The sequence below is a fragment of the Oxyura jamaicensis genome, chromosome 4 (genome assembly GCF_011077185.1).
Source record: "Oxyura jamaicensis isolate SHBP4307 breed ruddy duck chromosome 4, BPBGC_Ojam_1.0, whole genome shotgun sequence".
NCBI lineage: Eukaryota > Metazoa > Chordata > Aves > Anseriformes > Anatidae > Oxyura > Oxyura jamaicensis.
In genome coordinates, this window is record NC_048896.1 from 29,721,159 (window position 1) to 29,740,212 (window position 19,054).

The 19,054-nt window shown below is 39.5% G+C and overlaps 1 protein-coding gene and 1 long non-coding RNA gene across 3 annotated transcripts in view; one reads left to right on the forward strand and one right to left on the reverse strand.

The window, feature by feature from the left end:
* Nucleotides 1-14,612, reverse strand: part of LOC118166529 — a 70,868-nt gene extending 56,256 nt beyond the window's left edge. Inside the window, exons 1-2 of one of the 2 annotated variants that reach the window (XR_004750554.1) lie at nucleotides 14,226-14,612; nucleotides 9,370-9,451 (exon numbers count right to left, since the gene is read on the reverse strand). This is a non-coding gene — a long non-coding RNA (uncharacterized LOC118166529). Of the gene's footprint in view, nucleotides 1-9,369; nucleotides 9,452-12,409; nucleotides 12,730-14,225 lie in introns of those variants that run through there. The other variant, XR_004750553.1, reaches the window with a different exon arrangement.
* Nucleotides 13,133-17,262, forward strand: APELA (apelin receptor early endogenous ligand). The gene is made up of 3 exons (XM_035325509.1): nucleotides 13,133-13,345; nucleotides 13,571-13,683; nucleotides 15,977-17,262. Exons 1-2 carry the CDS (start codon nucleotides 13,270-13,272, stop codon nucleotides 13,657-13,659), a joined length of 165 nt encoding a protein of 54 aa, XP_035181400.1. The 5' UTR covers nucleotides 13,133-13,269; the 3' UTR covers nucleotides 13,660-13,683; nucleotides 15,977-17,262.
* The last annotated feature ends 1,792 nt before the right edge of the window (nucleotides 17,263-19,054 follow it).

The following is a 19,054-nucleotide window of genomic DNA, read 5'->3' on the forward strand; positions in this document are numbered from 1 at the left end:
ACAGGATAAACTGAAAGCAGAAGCAAATTTATTTTGTAACCCACGTATATCCATGGGGTTAAGGCTAGATAGGGCAAAAATCAAGGGAAAATAATAATAATAATAATAATGAGCAACTTTGCTGTGCAAATTTGAAATCTGTCATGAACTGGATCTTAGTTGCCCAGTTAATGGCTAAACAGCCGTGCCATCTTAAAGAAGTAAGATTCTATCTAATTTAGAAGTGTCAAATAAAATAAGCATTTATTGTTAAAAATCACAATTCTCCAAATGTTTCCAAATGTTCCTTCAAAGATGGGAACAGTCGTACAGCAATCAGTGAATAAAAGTTTATATGATCTACCTCACAGCTGATTAATTTCTGTTTCTGCTGGCCTTTATATAGGAATCATAGCTATGATCAACTAAAAAATATGAAAATACACATCATAACCCCCCAAACAAATAATTACGAAAATTTAGCTACATCTTGGTTCTTCAACGCTGCAATACATCATAGTTTTCAGCATGGCATTACATGCACATATTGAACCTGGGAGAAATTAGTTATAGGAAATGGTAGCTGGGTGTTTTCTTTTAAATTATTTTGTTGATAAACAGTATTTTTAAGTCAACGGAGATTTGATTTTTTTTCACTCTTCTGTGTTTTCATTGATTTCTAACAAAATCTACAAAAAGGAACCCTTTGCTGAAGACAATTCTTTCTTTCTTCACAAAAACAAACAAAAAACTCTCAAGAAAAATAAAAACAAATGGCACACTTCCAAAGTCATTGCAGTTCAAGATGTTTAATTCTTGAACTGAGTTTTGTATGCCTAGTAGTATCGCTAGCGTTCCGATAAAGCTGATAGCATTGCTAAACACTGTTCTGACATAACCGAAGGCAATGTCCCTTTTGTGCAGGGATTATATTTTCTGTAAGTGGAATCCTGAGCAAACTGAAAACCAGGCCACTTTTTTATCAGCCTCTGAGAGTTAAGATTAATCTTTTCTGTCTTCACATAAATAAAATATCCAACCGTGTTTAAGAGCGCTAAACACAGGCTGGCTCCACCTGCTTCTTTCAGAGCTAATCTCTTTGTGAGATACTACAAGTGGAAGAACCTTAGGTGAGCCAAATGTAAAGAATGGCTGGTTGTTAAGACTGCCTTTCAGGGGCAGTAAAGCAAAGTCAGGATTTCCTGTTTGATAACCGACGAGATAGTGAAACTCTGAATAAACCAACAGTATTGCAACTAAGACTCAAGAAAATACTTTTCCTTTTCCATGTTTTATACCAGTATTACTTAGGGGCCTCTATCACTCACAAGGAGAGGGACCTCATAGGAATGTCGAAATAACTCACATTTTCATTTTTTTTAAGTGTGTTCAACATTAAGTATTGGTCATCAGTTTTTCAGAGTAAAATGCGAAGACTTTGAGACCTTCTCCCCTACTTAAAATGAAATACGTCAGAAGGTGTTTTCCCTATGTCACTGAAGAACATAATTCTTTCCTTCGACACATTTCTACTTACCGTGCCACTCCAGTTAGTGGCCACTGCAATGCGGTCAATCCGTCAATCCAAATTATACCCAAAGTACCAGAGACTATGTGAGGTGAACATAAACTATCCCCACTGAAGTATCAGGCTGGAGCAGAGGAATAGGTGGCTTTTAATTAAACTTGCCATGGTAAAAAATATGGCTATTGGCCTAAGATCATTACTTTCCTGGTTCTTCATGCATTACATCAACCATAAGGATGTGGTTGACACGACGTATGCATTTATCTAGACAAGGATAAAACAAGAGTACATTAAATGTATTTATGAACTTCTCACGAGTGGCAATCAAACAGAAAACAACAGTTTTCATAGAGGGAATTAGCTGCTGACCCCTTAAACTAAAGAGCAGCAGCTTAGCATGCTGGATACAGATGTTTTCAATGGTCTTCCAGCTGGTCACACTAAAACTTTCTGAACACCTACTTAGTTATTCCACGACACTTTGGCCCAGCAAAGTGTTCATTCCTTTACATAATTTTAAGCAAATGGAGCTGATTTTAAGCCTTAGTGGAGCTGATAGACCTGATTTTTGGCTAAAGATAGGCATACATTCAAGTGCACTGCTGCATCAGAGCCAACAAGCTGCGAAGAATGCTTAGTAGCTACAATATTCACTGAGACACACAGGAATTGTAAAGCCCTCAAAACCTCTCGGTATGTTACGACCTCATTTTGAGTTCCTAATCAGTTGCCAAACATTTACTTAGCTGTTAGCACACTGTTAGTTAATGTGTAACAAGTGTAACGAACACTGAAAATAATGTATTTCAACCAGCTAGCAGTACGCTGCTAAATTCTACTCAAAATCTGTATGACCTGTATGAAAATTCTACATAAAATTGTAGTCACATTTCTGTAAGTTTGACACTCTAAGTCACTGAAGCTTATTTTAGAATCTAAGAAGCCTCAACCTTCTATTTGGTTTCCTCTTAGATCTTTTATGACGAGCCAAAGTGAAAGAAGTATTTCTGCAGTATAAACGTGACTTTAACAAGTCAGTTATACCTGATGAATACTGAGGAAATTATACAGTATTACCTTTGTTAATAAAGCCATAAAATGAGTTTCTGGCTGTTGAGATTAAAATAGGAAGTCCTAGTAAATGCACACCATCCTTTAAAAAAATGTGACAAAGAACAGCACGTTTGGTTGGTGCCTTTGAAAGATGACTGCAGTTGATTTCTGTTTGCATTGTAAAACAGATCTGATACATCTAGCGTTGTGTTTAAAGTCATGAAACCCTGATGTTAGTGTTGAAACTGTATGAATTATCATATAGGAATGGATCATGGTCTAATTATTCTGCTACATGTCGGTGATGGTCAATAGATAATTCAGAAGAATAAACGCCATGGCTAGCGATCTTGAAGTAGAATGCACTTATATTAACATGTGTGTATATACCCCTCATATAATTTATTTAACACTCTAAGTACACGGCATTTAGTGTTGTTTAATCAGGTTGAAGTTAGTGCCAATTCAATGATGGTCTTAAATCAGTTAGCTCAGGAAGGGCTTCTCTGTCACCATGGCAGCACGGCACCAAGCACAGGTCATAAATGCATCAGAGGACTTGAGCAAATAACGCAGGTGCATGGCTATTCTATTGCGGCAGCTACAAAGCTGCGGTTACTTGGGCTCGCACACCTGAATCTGGTATAGGTAAAGCACTGCAGTGATCACAGTCTTGTGAAGAGCACCACCGAAGCTCACTCTGTAAATCCGTTCTTAACTGTGGTCTCCAGCTGACAGAGAGCCTGCAGGTTGTCCAGGCTACAATCTGCAGGCCATTTTCAGTCTGCCAGAACAACCTGTGGAGCTTGTAACCCGTTCTCAGCTGCTCCCAGTCTTCAATCCATGGTATCCTTCCCACGTGGTGAGAAAAGTACACCTCCATGGTATAACTTCCCAGAGGATGGGCTCCTCCAGAAAGACCACAGAACCAAGATGCTGCTGACACAAAAACATTTCATCCAGCTGGCATTTCCCATTTTGACTGTTCCTGAGAATGAAAAGAACTAGGAAGAGGCTGCAAGAAAGGCCTGGCCTGTGGTGGCCCACAACTCTGACCACCTCCTCTCAAACAGCTGGGATGCCAAGAGGCACTTGCCAATGTCACAGGCAGTGCAGCACAAGCAAATAAAGCCCAGCGCCTCCAAGGCTCCATCTGTGAAGTGCAGACTGGCAGCTCTCAACCTCTGCAGAGCTCCCCAGGCTGTCAGCGCTGGAAATCTTTGAAATCTTCTGAAGATAAGGAAAAAGTCTGTGAGTGCAATCTCCATCTAGAACATGAGACAGATGTGCAAACACTTTGGGTTTCTTTCATTACAAAAGCAATAAAAGGGAAACAAAAATACTGCAAGTGATTGCAGCCATATTGAATCCAAGATCAAAAGTCTTCAAAAGATAGCTTTGTAAGGATGATGCTGTGTAATAGCACATTCAGTGGATCTTTGCCATGGCAGCCTTGTAGCAGTGCGACAACACAAGGGGCAACAGGGGAGAGGGAAAGTTACTAAGCCACTGCGAGGCAGCTGGAGAGGCACACAGCGCAGAAATGGCCTAACTACTGATAGCTGCCTCTGCCACTTCGCTGACCACTCAACTTCCTTGACAGAAACAAGCCTGGATTCCTGCATCCCATTAATCCCTGTCTGTTGCAATGGCAGCTCCCTGGAGACTTCTGAAGACAGTTTAACCTAAAACTAAGTAAGGCAGGGGCTAAAGCAGCCCCAGGCAGCTGTGGCAGCCAGGACATTGTGCAGCAACCTTCATGCCTGCTGCACGTGGAAGGGCTCTGAACTAGCCAGAGGAGTCTTACTGCTTTCCCTATTTAATTTGCTCACTGTAGAAAGTAAAAACTGTGCTTTACTACCTATCAGCTGTAATATATCCTTGAGCTATGATGGTCACGTTGGTATTTTTCCTCCCTGCATGTATCATGATGGAAAACTGTTAAGCCAATTTATTATCTTAACTACAAAAGTGCAAATCACATTATATCCTGTAAGCCCACTGCTAGCTATCCACTCCTTACCTTAGTGGCTCATTGAAGAAAAAAAAAAAAAAAGGGGGCAAAAAGTACCTTAAATATGCATATATATACAAAAAAGCACCCAAATGTGAAGGCCAGTTTGCACAAGTGCACTAAAAGTTAAACCTCAGTGGGACATGCTTCCATGCTTCTACAATTACTTTCAACTTTTTCAGTGTACAGCTCTTCTTCAAAGCACTTAAATGATACACAGCTGTTTTCATGCGGATTTAAATCAAGTTTATTTTTTGTGAGAAACTAAGTGTATAAAAACAAAAAACAAATACAACTGTTCTACACAACCTCTCACAATCGAGCAACACAACAGTATCAATCACTCCACTAATCAAAGCTAAGAGAAATTAAAGATTCTTTAGACAAGCTTACATAGTAATGAAATTTGAGGAAATTGTTAATTTTCCTTGACCCTGTATACATATGTATTTGTATCAGCTTGAAGGAAAAAAGCCTAAATTGACCAACTAACATCTTTGCTAGGATATATTCATCCTATTCTATACTCTTACAGCTCATTGCATCCAATCTGAAATGTAATGCTAATGCTACTAGCTAAACTATCAATCAAGTACTGAATATGCATATTACTGTCACTGGTCCCAAAATTAGGAAAAACGAGACACAAAACCACACTGAGGCAATTACCTCCTAAATGAATTTATTCAAAAAGAAGCAAATTCTGCAGATCTGATATATTAGTATACTCACCTCTGTATCCATAATAACATCACCTTTGTGTTTTTAAAGGATTCAAAGGGCACAGCAAGGAGTAAGTTAGAAAGGCAAAGGACCCCATCTCCTTTTGTAAAATAGACTTTAGAGAATAACAGACATCAGAAGAAAGAGTTTCTCATGGTCTCTGTTAACAGAGATTTTGATGGCTGTTTTGTAGAAAATTGCAGGCCGAAAGTATTTACTAGACTCAAAACAAATAAAAACACTGCCAAATTCAACTGAGGGTTTCTATAGCTGTGATGCAATGCACCTCATGAACTGCACTTCCTGACAGTAGCCTAAGTTATGCATATAACCTAACGTAACCTCTCTTCCACGAAGTACATGTTTTGTCTGAGGTTTGGGTTTGTTTGTGTGTCTTTTTTTTTTTTCCCCTGCTGTTTTGTTTCCTGGATTCATCTATTTCTGAGTGAATACAGTGCTGATTACAGAATTTTGATGAGCCTGGAATCTTAAGATCTCCTTTGAGTGCTTAATGCAAGAATCCTTGTAGTGAACACAGATCAACTCAATTTACCTTGAGCTTTGTTTTGCACCTTGTATTCACATAAAAGTTTATCCTTATTTAATGCATACAAATACTGCAGAAGAAAAAACAGTGCAAATCATCATCACTTTTCAAAACTAGCAAAATAACCTCCAAAAACATTGCTGGACATTGTTGAAACAGCTGCTTCAACTTCTATGAGATTGTACCCTGACTGTACCCTTACTTTGTACCCTGAACCTAATGGCAGGCATTACAAAAATTTCTAGTACATCATCCCTGCTAAATCCGTCTTTGGTCTTTCCATCGGTAGAGATAACGCTCATCCATTAAAAAACTGACTGGACCTTATTTGGTACAGCTATAGGTGTTGTACAGATAGTAATCATTTTATGGGATTAGAAGGGTGACAGGTTACAATGCTCTGTCTTGTAGCAGGCTTTTTTCCTTAAAATTTCCCACCTTTCCTATCAGTGCAGGGGGAGAAATGGCAGGATTATTAGTGTGCAAGATCCATGGCAAGCATTGACCAGAAAAGTCATCTGGCTAGCGAAACGGTTTAAATACTGACAGCTTCTTCAGAGCAATCTTTTCAGTTGGGCAGACTATGTTACCAGTGTACACTAAGTGAATTATATACTGTATGTCATTAAAAATAATATGCTGGCATAGACAAGTCTCACAAGTCTACAGCATACAACTTGTCCCTTGGAAAAGAAATATAAAATACCTATAACAGCTAATAAAATACCTGAGGCTAGTTACCACATAAGTGCTAGTATCCTAATTAAAACCAAGTACTGCAAAACATTGAAATAAACACAGCTATATAATATGCAACTGGAAAATATTATCATTTCCTACAGGGCAGTCAAGGGACAAACAATGTAGGAATTAAATATTTTCCTAAACAAAAGCTTTTGACTTTTTTGCCTTTGTTCTTTTGCATTTGTTGATGTTTTTTATTTGGATATAAGCTTGGAATTCCTGCTTCTCAGCTTGCACGAAGGTTGGAAAAGCAAAAAATCATACATACCTTCTCTGCCTTTGCACTTCTTACCAGTTGTGCGAGCAAGAGAAAGGCTAACCTTCTGACCACAGCAGATTAAGAAACAAATCAGACAGGAGAATTACAAAAAGACCACAGTCTAGCTGGTGATGAAGGGCAAGACAGAGCTGCAATCTTTTTTCCAGTAGACAAAGTTCAAAGGATTATACTAGAAAGGTCCAAACCCGCATGGGAAAACTCATGCATAAAGTGCACATTTCCCCACGGCAGTGACTGGGGTTGCAGAGGGTTAATAGGAGATTAACGAAGACAACTATACAGAACAGTAAAACACCACAGCAGACCCCCTTGTGGGAAGATGAGCTTTTTCCTCCTGCAGAGCTGTGTTATGTGACACCGTATCCCTAATGATAAATTGCAAGCAACACAGAAAAATTCTACTGAAACTGCAAAGGAAATTTACTATCCAAAGTCAGAAGTATAAATGTGCAAAGAGCTGGAGAGTCATTTGAAATTCTCCCTCAAGTAATTACTCATCTAATCGTCATATAAATTCACATTCAAGTATCTGGCTACTGGCTGCTCAGATTCAAAACAGAAGATCAATTATGTAGAAAACTATCTCCAGGAAATTAAATCTTTCTCTCTGAAAACTTACTGAATTTTGTACAAGTAAATGGATACATTTTGATAAAAATCATGATTTTCCAATCACCTGTGAACTTCTAAAACTTAAAGAGTTTATAAGAGTTTTTAAGACTTCAGGAAAAGAATATATCTATATTTCTTTTCTGAAATTTTCGTAGCAAATATAAACACTAATGTGTATTAAATGCTGTAGTAAGCACTTCTCCTTCCTAAGTGCATATGTTAGAAGCTGTAGCAGAAAGGTAACCTTGTTCTGCTTATTTACATGATCACTTATGAGAGTTTTCATTAGAACATGAAAAATAGCTTTCTAAAGACTTCCCCTGCTGAATCCTACGGCATGAAGGGTCCAAATAAGTAAGGCGGTTACATATTTGAATGTAAAATGGCAAATAAAAATTAATTACAGAACCTTGTGCTGTACAAGCATTGCATTTTTTCTTGAATATTATTAATTCAAGGCAACATAAACGTCTCCTTAAGTTGAAAAAAAGTTCTGAAATTATGACTAGTGCCAGAAAAGAATCTGACCGATCAGTTGCTGCTCAGGGCTGAAACAGAACATGTGGTCACTCTAGGTTGGATCAAAAGTACTGTTTCTTGAGAGCTCGCCTGTTCGTTTTCCTGTTAAATATATACATATATGTATTTCTGAGATGAATCTTGGAATCAATTTTTTTTGTTAAGCCTGGAAAGCAACTGAAAAATAAATATAACTTCAAGCTCATGTACATACATGTTTTCTTAAAGAAAAAAAAAAAAAAAAAAAAAAAAAAAAAAAAGAATTTCACCAATGCAGCTCCATACGTAATTGATAAAAACATCATTTGTCTGGGAGGGACTTCATGAGTATTCAGGTGCATGGCTGGTATTACTTCATTGTTTTAAATTAAACCGATCCAATAGATATACACAATAGAAGTGAGAAAGACTGAAATCTACCAGAGAATGTTCTTTTTTATCATTATTCTTTTAATTCTAATTCTGTCTTGTACTGCAGGAAAACCCAGAAGATCATAGACAAGACTGACTTTCTTCCCAGTTTAAAATTAAAGAAAAGGTACTTTCTAAATAATGCATCTCTGCAATTTATGTGGAAAACCTCTCTCTCTCAAAAAAGAGAAGCTGGTTTAACCTAATCTGAGCCATCCCCCATTTCCTTTCCTTGAGCACATCTGTCTCCAGTGTCGGGTTACGGCCCCAACTGGTAAGCATTCCTTCTGCTTGATGAACAGCTCACACAACATCTCCTTCCGGAGCACTGGCACCCCCCAAGCAGGAAATGCAGCTGAGCACAAAAAGTCAGAGAAACTGTTTTGTTGTTGTTGTTGTTGTTGTTTTTACCCCAAGAAAAAGCATAAAATGCAGAAGAGAATGAATGGGTTTTAATTTCTGAGTAGGATTTAGTTTCCAAGCACAGGTTATAATCATGACAGAAAGTGCATCATATTCTCATGAAATCATAATTCTCAAGCTGATGAGTTTTGTCTAGAAAAAGTAGTCTTCACAATTGCAGTCAAGGAAGGAGGCAAACACTACATGTGGCTTCTGATTCTACACCCTGGTCTGAAAAAAAAAAAACTAACAAAACAGACCAACTATGCTGTACATTGGCTGGCACATAGACCCAATAAAACCATGAGATAATAAACCCAATGACATTTGTGGTGAAAAAAAGAAATGCATTAGAAACACTTAAACAACATTTTAAAATTTATCCCTTTGAGCATTTCTTTGCCAACTTTTTTTCCCTCAAGCAGCAACTCCTTTTTTTTTTTCTTTTATTTGTTGCATAGCTCATATACTATCTCACAATGTAATATAAAGGTATTAAGAAAACTCTAGAATTTACCCTAATGACATTTGTCACTGGACTTGATAATTTGGATTACCAAGTAGTTTTGAAGTCGGTGTTCTGTCTTGATCTTGTCTGGTTAGTGGAATAATTCCTCAGGACCAGCAGGATAGATGAATCTGGGGAATACAAAGGTAGAAAATTTGATTAGAAACTCTGACATTAAATCTTATGAGAAAGTTCTAAGTCAAAATAAATAAGAATTTTCATTTTTATCGTCAATCTGCTGAGCATTCTGCATATCTTTGCATAGCACAGCAAGCACAATAGAGATTTACAATGATCGTTGTATTTTTATAGCATCTTCAGGATAGAAAGATATATTATTCCAAGCAGAGAAACTCAGATAGTGAGGCTGAAACCAGCATTACCATATATAACAATTAATTCCTGTACTTGATAAGCTTTATTTAACATTTTATCCTGATAATTCTCAAAAGCTGTTCTCAAAGATTAGCAAGGTGCATTATCTTTCACTATGTAGTTATGTGCCAGACTTAAAAGGAAAGGTAGGATTCAGAAACAGAGTTCAACTACCATTCCAACAGGGAATGCTTATTAATCCCTTAGTCCTTACAAGGGAGTGCCCAATTATCATTTTCTTCTGTTATCATACAGCTTCGCCTATCAATTTTCCAGCTCCTGCCCACTATTCCATCTCTCAGTATAACTCTTGTTGTATATACCATCTGTTCTCAGAAGAAGGCATCTTTCTGTAGAAAAAGTATTTATACTCCACTGCTTTCCATTTCCGCCACAAGATTTGATTTCAAAACATAACATATGTTGTTCTCTCACTTAAATTATGACAAAATAATTTGATATTCACTTTTCCCTTATTTCTCCCAATCTTATTCTTACAAATGGCACAATTATATCAATTTTGTTTTTCCCCAAAATTACTAAATAGGCCATAACTGTATGGAAATGTCATGTAGAACAACATATATACCCTGTGAAGTGACAAAGTACTGGATATGAGTTATTGAAATGTGTCATGCAGTCTAAACTAAAAGACAATGCCCTACATCTTGCTTCTGGTTAACATTTGATCTCCAGGAAAGGCAGTCCTAAATTTTCCTTGTCGTAACTTTTGAAATAATTTCTGGTAAGTACTGTGTTTTTCACTTTCTGGAAGTAATCTGATAATTTGAGTATTTTGATCCTACTAAAGTGCAGGGAGGGAATGCAGTGCCTGCTGGAGAAATAGCAGCAATATAGGTAATAAATGATTAAATTATCGTCCTTTAAATGTGGTTCTTTCAGATTACAGATGAGAAGGGCAGCTTTTGGCTCAAAGAACTACCTCTTCCAGTTCATAAAGTACTGTATACAGACCTCCAACTTTCCTGTGTACTTTACATTGCCTTTCCTCTTAAACCAATTAAACAAAACAAACAAAACTCATTGACAACAACACAGATATAGAAAACAACAACAACAACAAAAACACAGGCCAAAAAAAGGCTGAAATAATACATTGCTACATTTTGTCTGGTTGTCCTTTGCCTAATTTCAAGTAGTGGTATGAAATACGAACATAAGTACCTGAAGGAAATCAAAAGAGCAATTAATTCTAGAGTGAGGCTATAATACATTTTATAAATTGCTTCAGCGGGTAAGCATCCAAAAATCACTTCTAGCTTACATCAAAATTACAAGGAATCTGTGATGCACATGCTATAGTGACTTGGACTTTATTATTCAAATAAATCTCTGTAAGCTTTTGCACAGAGTAGCTGCAGAATGAATACCTCATACTAAGCTAAGGCTAAAAACAAACAACAAAAAAAAGTAAGTATTGCACATAAGTATCGTATCTTGTTCAAATCCTTGTAAATACTGTCTCCTCAGAATGTCTGTAAACTTCGACAAATACAGGTGTAGAAGAGGCCTAGACAGCCTGAGGGACTGGCAATGGTCTACACATTCTTTTTACCCTTTTAACTATTTACAGAGTCCCTATCACTTTGAAGTCTTTACTACCTTTCACTTTAAGGTTATGAGTCTGAATCTAATATAGCTCAATGGTGATTGAAAGTCATCATCATTTACGGGGCTGTATGAAAGAGGCAGTCAGCAAGTCCTAATTTGTGGTGATCTGTCCCTAAAGGCAGCCCAGTGGAGTGAGGTTCAGGATACCGAGGATGCAACACTGACTGTCACAAATTCGCTGCGTGACCCAGCCACACCACTTCTCCACGGTCTCAGTTCCCTCTCCATCACCTTTATATTTGAGACACGAACATTCTTTAGGACAATTCTGTCACTGGCACCATGGGACCCTGACTTCAGCAGGGAAATCAAGGCATAAATATTAATTAGAAGTTTGTTATAAAAGCCAGAGATTGGACAGAGACAACATACCGATTTATATGGATGAACACTGGGAAGAAGCATGTGCAGAAGAAGCATGACAGACCAATGTGATCAATAAGCAGAGGATTTCCCTTGTTACTCTTTTGTCAGATACACCTTCCTCAGCCATCTTTTTAAAGACAATTTTAAATGATTACAAATTTTCAAAATAACATCTAGTAACTATTTTCTGTATGTATTAAAGCTGCAAGTTGTCTTTTAGTCCAATACACACATGCTTTACCTAGACAAATCAGGTAACCCTGTAGTGATGTAAAGCTCTGTAAGAGGAGGGACTAGAATTTGACATTGAGTTAAACAGGCTTTTAAAGAAAACGGGAAAACCCATAATGAGGAAAAAGAATACTGGGGTGCTTGAACTAAAAATGAGATAGTTACTTCTTTAGAACTGGAGACCACTTCAGATGATACTTTTCTACTAAGAATAGTAGTTCACATGTGCAGAAGGGTACTCTATCCTGTCTATTTCAAACCACGATCCTGGTCCCCGAAGGCACAAATTCTCATTTGCCACACGACTGGGTGCTGTACCCTCCCGATAAACCTTCAGATTGAAAAAAATAAAATAAAAAAGAACGGGATCGGTCAATTTGTCGCTGATACTAGTAATTCACCGGATTTCAAACCCATCACTTCTGTAACACATTTTGTGAGGTGCGTCCATCTCCTCACATCCACCTTCTCCTCAGGGTGCCTACCTGCCCCGCCATCTTCTCACAGCACCTCTTGTCAGCGTAGGTTGTGAAAGCTGAAGTTAGCTATCCCTGTCATCTCATAAAAACATACCGCAAGGTGCAGGTGGGTTTATGTACACCTTAGGCCCTACCTAAGCTTCCCCCAACGTCGCTTTGTTGTGCCTGTCACACAGCAGCGCACCCCCCTCTCCTTTTACCCCACTCTGTGGAGAACAAAAAAAAACCCCGACCCCCCCAAGCTCACAAATTAATTCCAGAATATTCTGAGCCTTTAGAAACGCTTGCTGGCACAAAAGGCCCCCATTAGCGTTAACTACGAGCAGTTCCACCTCGAATGGGCGCCGCTTCGCAGCTACTTGAGGGCTGCGGGGCTCGGCCCGGCCCTGCCCATGCCGAGGACGCCCGTAAGGGTCGGGGGCCCCGGGGGCCGCTTCCTGCCCCCGCCGGGGCTTTCTGCATGTGGGGCCGGCATGGGCAATGCGAAGTTTAAACAGTTGCAAATGGGGGAGGGCAGAGCGGGTCTCGTTTTGCATATTTTTTTTTTCCATGCCTGGGTTGAATTTAAAGGGGAGCGGAGGCATTGTTCGGGAGGCTCCTTGCCCCGAACGCATTGACGGGAGCTGGTGTTTACACGGGCTTTTCATCCCTGCATTGTTTGCTTATGGAAAATAAGGGGGAGTGACAGGAAAAAAAAAAAAAAAAAAAAAAAAAGGAAAAAGAGGAGGGAGGCACCGGCCGTCCCGTGTGGCCATTAACCCGGCTGGGGAGCGGGCTGCCCTGCGCTATGTGAGACGGCCGGACCCAGGGCGCTGCTCTCCCTTCCCTCCGCTGCCCGGCACCCCCCGGCACACGGGGCCGCGGGGATGAGGCTCCAGAGGCTGCTGTGCCTCGTCGTCCTCCTGCTGGCCAGCCTCCTGCACGCCGCCGGCCAGAGGCCAGGTAAGCAGCCCCTCGGCGCGCCCTCTCGCTCCTCTTCCCTCGGTCCCCCCATGTCTTTCTGCCGGCCGGCCGGGGAGGCAGGTGCCGCTAACCCGCTCCCGGAGCCCGGCACCCCGAAATCAGCCGGGGCTGCGAGGGAGCGGGTCCCTGCCGGGGGAACGGGACGGGACCGGGCGCCCCACTGCAACCGGGGACCGCCTGACTCTCTGCCTCCTTCTCCCGCAGCCAACCTGGCCCTGCGCAGGAAGCTCCACCGGCACGGCTGCTCCCACCGGCGGTGCATGCCGCTCCACTCCCGGGTGCCCTTCCCCTGAGCCCCCCGGCCGAGCCCGGGCAAGGTAAGGCGTGTGTGGTCGCTAGCCCAGCCGGGAGCCGGCGGAGCGCAGGCACCGACCCCCCCGCGGCACTTCTGTGGAGAAGCCGTGTGGGTTGTGGCCGGCGCTCAGCAAAGTAAGCGCGTTTCCTAATTGCACCTAAGTTTCCAGACGCTTCAGGGCGCGTTTTTACTAAGCAAACCACAGGCTTGGTTTCGTCTGGTCTCCGGGCTCAAGGGATTTGTGCCGAAAATAGGGCTTTGGCGAGGCGCGGGGTACGTGCGCTTCACCCAGAGCCGCTGGCGGGAGCCCAGCCCCGTCAGGGACGCGGCCTCGCAAGCCCTGCGCCCAGCACCAAGCACGGGTCTGTGAGGTAAACTGAGGCAAAACAGCCCTCGGGGAGGCACAGAGTGAGATTGAGAGAGGCACAGAGCGAGCACGGGAGCCTGTGAGGTAAACTGAGGCATAACGGCCCCCAGGGAGGCGCAGAGCCCTGGCTGGAGCAGGAGGTGGCTGGCTTTCTAGCCACTGACTGCTGTCAGTAACATGAAGGTAGTGGCACTTACCCACTTCAAAGGGGACTGTAATTCTCGTCGGTGAAAGACTTTGAGATCCTCGGATGAAAGGCTATACAAGTGCAAAACATTAATGCTTTATAGCTGATGAGGGCATATACATTCAAATAGTAAGTGCCTGTAGAAGCACACAGGTAGCATATGCAAATAGGCTAGGCATCAAAAGGAAACCGAGGCGCTCTTGCAATTTAAGGATGAATAAAACATGCAGTCGATAGTTTTGCATCTTCTAAACTCCTTATATATCAAAATAATGTTGTAGCCCCAGGCTCGAGAGCATCATAAATAAATGATGGAACAACCTGTGCTCTGTGGAGCCAAGATGCTCGATCTGCTAAGCAGTTACCAATGAAAAGGAGACCGAAGTCAACCTTTCAACAATGCTACACCAAGAATCTTGTCAATGCCAAAACTGCCTTGCTTAAAGAGCCTGCAGCCTTCCCCAAATAACCATGCAGAAAGGTAACATTCCACTGTATAGGGCTGTCCTATAAATACATGGAAAGTGCATATGGGATGTTAAACTGACAAATTTCAGAGACTCAAGAAAGTTTACCATATCTTAGGTTTAATCTCACTCAGTCTTGCTGTGGACTCGGTGGCAGAACTACAAGTAGAGAGGGATGTGTGAGAATGATGCTTTACTACTGAATGCCCTGTCTCATCACTGTGTTCATTTCAACAAGAGGCAGATCAAATGAGATTCCCTCATCAGTTTAAATGTAAATCTAAAAAGACAATCAGATCAATTCACTTGGCATGCAGAAACTAAATGAGCAGAATGACAGGGACAGTGGAATTTAGGTTCACGGATTTCTTGAATGATTTCTGAATGGTTTTCTTCAGTTTCTAAAGAGTAATTTAACCTCCCTTCTTGGAGTTAACTGTCAGTAGTCCGGGGATTGTCTGCCTGGAGAACACTTACATTTTTTCTAATGTCCTCTGAAATGTTATGTAATGCACTTCGTTTGAGACTGCATTAGCTGCATGATACATATGCACTTACACTGAAATTGTTTTCCCAAGAGAATATCAATCTAAAAGCTATTTTCATAGTTGTCTCCTTTATGTAGGGAGCTGATTTCTTGTAACAAAAGTCAATGATGAAGCAGAACAGTGTAGTTATTAATACGTAATATATTTTGTAGGCATTTAGTTAAAGAGAATTCTGTTTTATAAAGTGGTTTAGAAATCCCTAAAGCTTGACTGGGGAGTAGGGGCTGACAGGCACCTGAACTAACTCAGTTACCTCCAGTCAGCATTGTGGGTGCTCAGTTCCTTTATCTTAAGTAGGATTTACCATCTACCTTTACATTCCCTTCCAGTTTTAGTCCCAATTCAGCAAATATTTACATGCCTGGGTAACTCGACTCACTCAAGTAATCTTACTGATCTCAATGGAGTTGTACATATGGATAAAGCTATTTGCAGATGCAAACAGGATGGACCCTTAATCCTGAATTTCAACAGGTAGTTGAAAACTGGGATGAACGTAGCAGCCTCTTTTTCACAACATTTAAGTGATGAAGCAATTGAACTTGATTTTTCATCATTTACATACAGAAAAATTGTGACAAAAAGATGGAGAAAGATAAAAGCTTTTGGATTAAGTTTCCCAGTTAAGAGAAATTTCCTCAGATTTCAGCCATGCATTTCATAAATAATATATTGTATTTCGAATAAGATACTGGATTACTAAATCTCTCATTAATAGCTATTTATTTCTCTCATTTTTTTCCCAGCAATTTCATAATGGGCTTTTCAGTGTTTTGAAGGTGGAAGCTGCAACAACTAAACCAATAGAGAAGTTAGTTGTAAGTACAACTCAACAACAGCTGACCTGATAACAGCCACAACAATCCTGTTTTGGGGCAGTCCATCTGAAATGAACATTTTCAACAGTCCTGTATGTCACATTCTGCAAGACCTGGAACAAAGGCCCATGACTCACATCCTAGAAGCAGGGGGAGGGAGAAATGGTGGTGCTGGGAAGATGTACATGAAACTTACTTGGATGCAACATTTCATACAAATTCTTTGAGTCTCATAATGATCGGTGGAAGTTAAAGACCAAATCAGACTTCTGATGCCTGAAATGGATTTCCCATGATGTTAAGAAGGCTCTGTCCAAGGGGGGATTCGTCATGGTCTGTACTGTTAAGACAGAGAGAATTTGGACGTGCTGTTGACCATGTCCAACTCAGGCGGTGCATGCAAGGCAGTATTTAGTGTGACGTCAGACTTAAGCAAAGAACTGTGAAAGTCCATTTTTAGCTAAGAATTTCATATATTAACAATAAATATATGTTTGTTTTAACGCCTAACATTTCATCTTTATGGATTTATCGTAATAGTAATGTAGTACATACTACTGTAATAGTATCCAAGTCAGCACCATGCTTCTGGTCCTACCAGCTTTATGTATAGCAAGCAATACGCCAGTGAAGAGTTGAAGATATAAGAAAGTAAAGGGAGTATTATCCCTCATTCTGTAGATAGAGAATGGAGGCACACTGAGATAAGAGATTAGCCAAGGGTCATGCAAAACCTACTGCAAAACTGATAACTCAGATCTCCCACGTCAGGCCTTAAGGTCAAGCCCATCCTTCTGTCTAATGAGCTGTTACTGCAAAGCCTATCATTTGTTTTCTTAAAGTGGTTTGTCAGACCAGAAAGCTAAAACAGATTTGAAAATTCAGTTAATGTAGATCTATTTGCTTCATAGTAGCTTTCCTAAAATACCCATGACAGTATTATAAATAGAGCATAAAAATAGACCATTGAAAAAGAAACCTTTGTCTGGTCAACCCCAGTGTTCTGTAGTACGTTATTCCTGTAATTAAAATGAATGGAACCCTTGGAACATAACACTACAATGAATGAGAACTTAAAGCAGAAAAACAGGCTGTTCTTTTCAGCAAGGGAGGTCAAGAATACACTTAGCTTTTATTTTTCTTTTTGTTTTTAAAAATAAACTGTTGACAACTTTTTATATCAATGGAAATTGCAAAGTACATATAAAGCAAAACATAGTAGCCTTTTCATTAACAGAACTAAAACAAGCAAGAAATTGTCATACCCAGATTTTTTTTTTTAAGTCATTAAACGTCAAAAGTTTTGTAAATAGAAGGAATTTAAAGATGAGCAAAGATTAGCAGTGTAATGATTTAAATTCAGTATTAGAGTTCTGTCTCATAAAACAATTTCTAATAAGTGAAAGTTTCAGCAATCTTGAAAATCAGGTAGCTGAAACTTTCCAATCAGTGTCCGCATGTAACCCTTCATCTCTAAGAATTTGAAACCATAATCAAACCTGCAAAACACGACAAAGTTTCAATTTATATATTTTTTTTTTTTAAAAAGAGTTTATAATCACCCTCTTCTGGAGTTCTGGAAATTCAAAATTAGCTATTTAACTTACCATTCATTTGTATCCATGGCTATCTCTGTTTAGAAATAAAGGCAAAGACTATGGAGAAGCAAGAAATCTTGAGAATAACTATTTATCAGTTATGTCTTAAAAATGAGTATATGGATATAGTGTGGCACTGATTTTTTTATATAAACATAGTTATTCAATTAACTTTGATAACGTCATAAAAAGTGTCTATCAGAGGGCTATATATGCATGTTCCTTTACAAATGTAAAAATAAACAAGTACCAGTGTCCTAAGAAGCTCGATGTCATTCTCTACAAAGTTATCTTAAATGCCTGTTCTTTTTAGAAATGCTGGTAACATTTTATTTGAAACAGACATTGATGGTGGTATTTGATAGATGTTTATAAACTAGACGATTGTATATTTTGTAAAAAATTATGCACTTCAAATAACGATGTCTCATTTTAAATAAACTACAACATTTTTCAGACGTCAAAAGTGATGCTTCTAAAGAAAGTTGAAAGTTTGTCTGGTTTCACTGTAAATTCATATGGGATCAGTGTGTAAAACCCTTATATTCTTACTCGATTTCTGATAAATAGTACTTATTCATGTAAGCATTTTTTTCACATTTTCCATCTTTCTAGAAGTACTAAATTCTGATAACAGCCATATAAAAACAACTTACTTTAAAACAACTTCTGTTTAATGTAATGATGTGACACAATAGCATGAGATTACGGTACAATCCAGACTGCATTGTCTAAAATAAGCAAGATTTTTAATTAGTTCAGAGTGCTGCCGGGTCTTGAAATCTGAATGTTCTCACAGATTAAAGGACCTTATTTCAGGACAAAAAGAGTCCAGAATTAGTCTGAAGAGTAGCAGTGATTTCTTCCTTTACAGGTCAGGTACTATAAATACATTTCCAAGTGCTACGTGTCTTGCACAGTAGAATTAAGCGGCTAGTGGTGCTGCCACAGCACAGTATTGTGTTGTCATTAACCTCAGTGGGAGCAGGGCTTCGAAGGACCTTGTTTCCAGCTGAGTCGGACTTGCCCTTGACTTTGTTGAAATTTTTGTATTTGATTTGTGCAACATAAGCTTAATCTGGTAAAAACAGTTTTGCATGACACAGGGTGACTAGATGTATAAACATGCAGTATGCAGTCGTGGTGCTACAACAGCTGAACTGATTGGAATCTCCGTGTGCACGTATGGGTGTATGTTTAAAGGAAATTTGAGTACAAATTGCTGTCTGTTAAAAGTCAGAACTGAGGATCACATGGATGTAATCTAACAATCAAAAAACCTGATCAGCAGGAATATTCTGCCCTCAAACTCACAAAGCCAAAATGCGAGTTTCTGAAGCTTGGAACTAATTCCTTATCTTATAGTTACATGGGAAAATTTAGAATTTTATCTGAAACTCAATTTCAT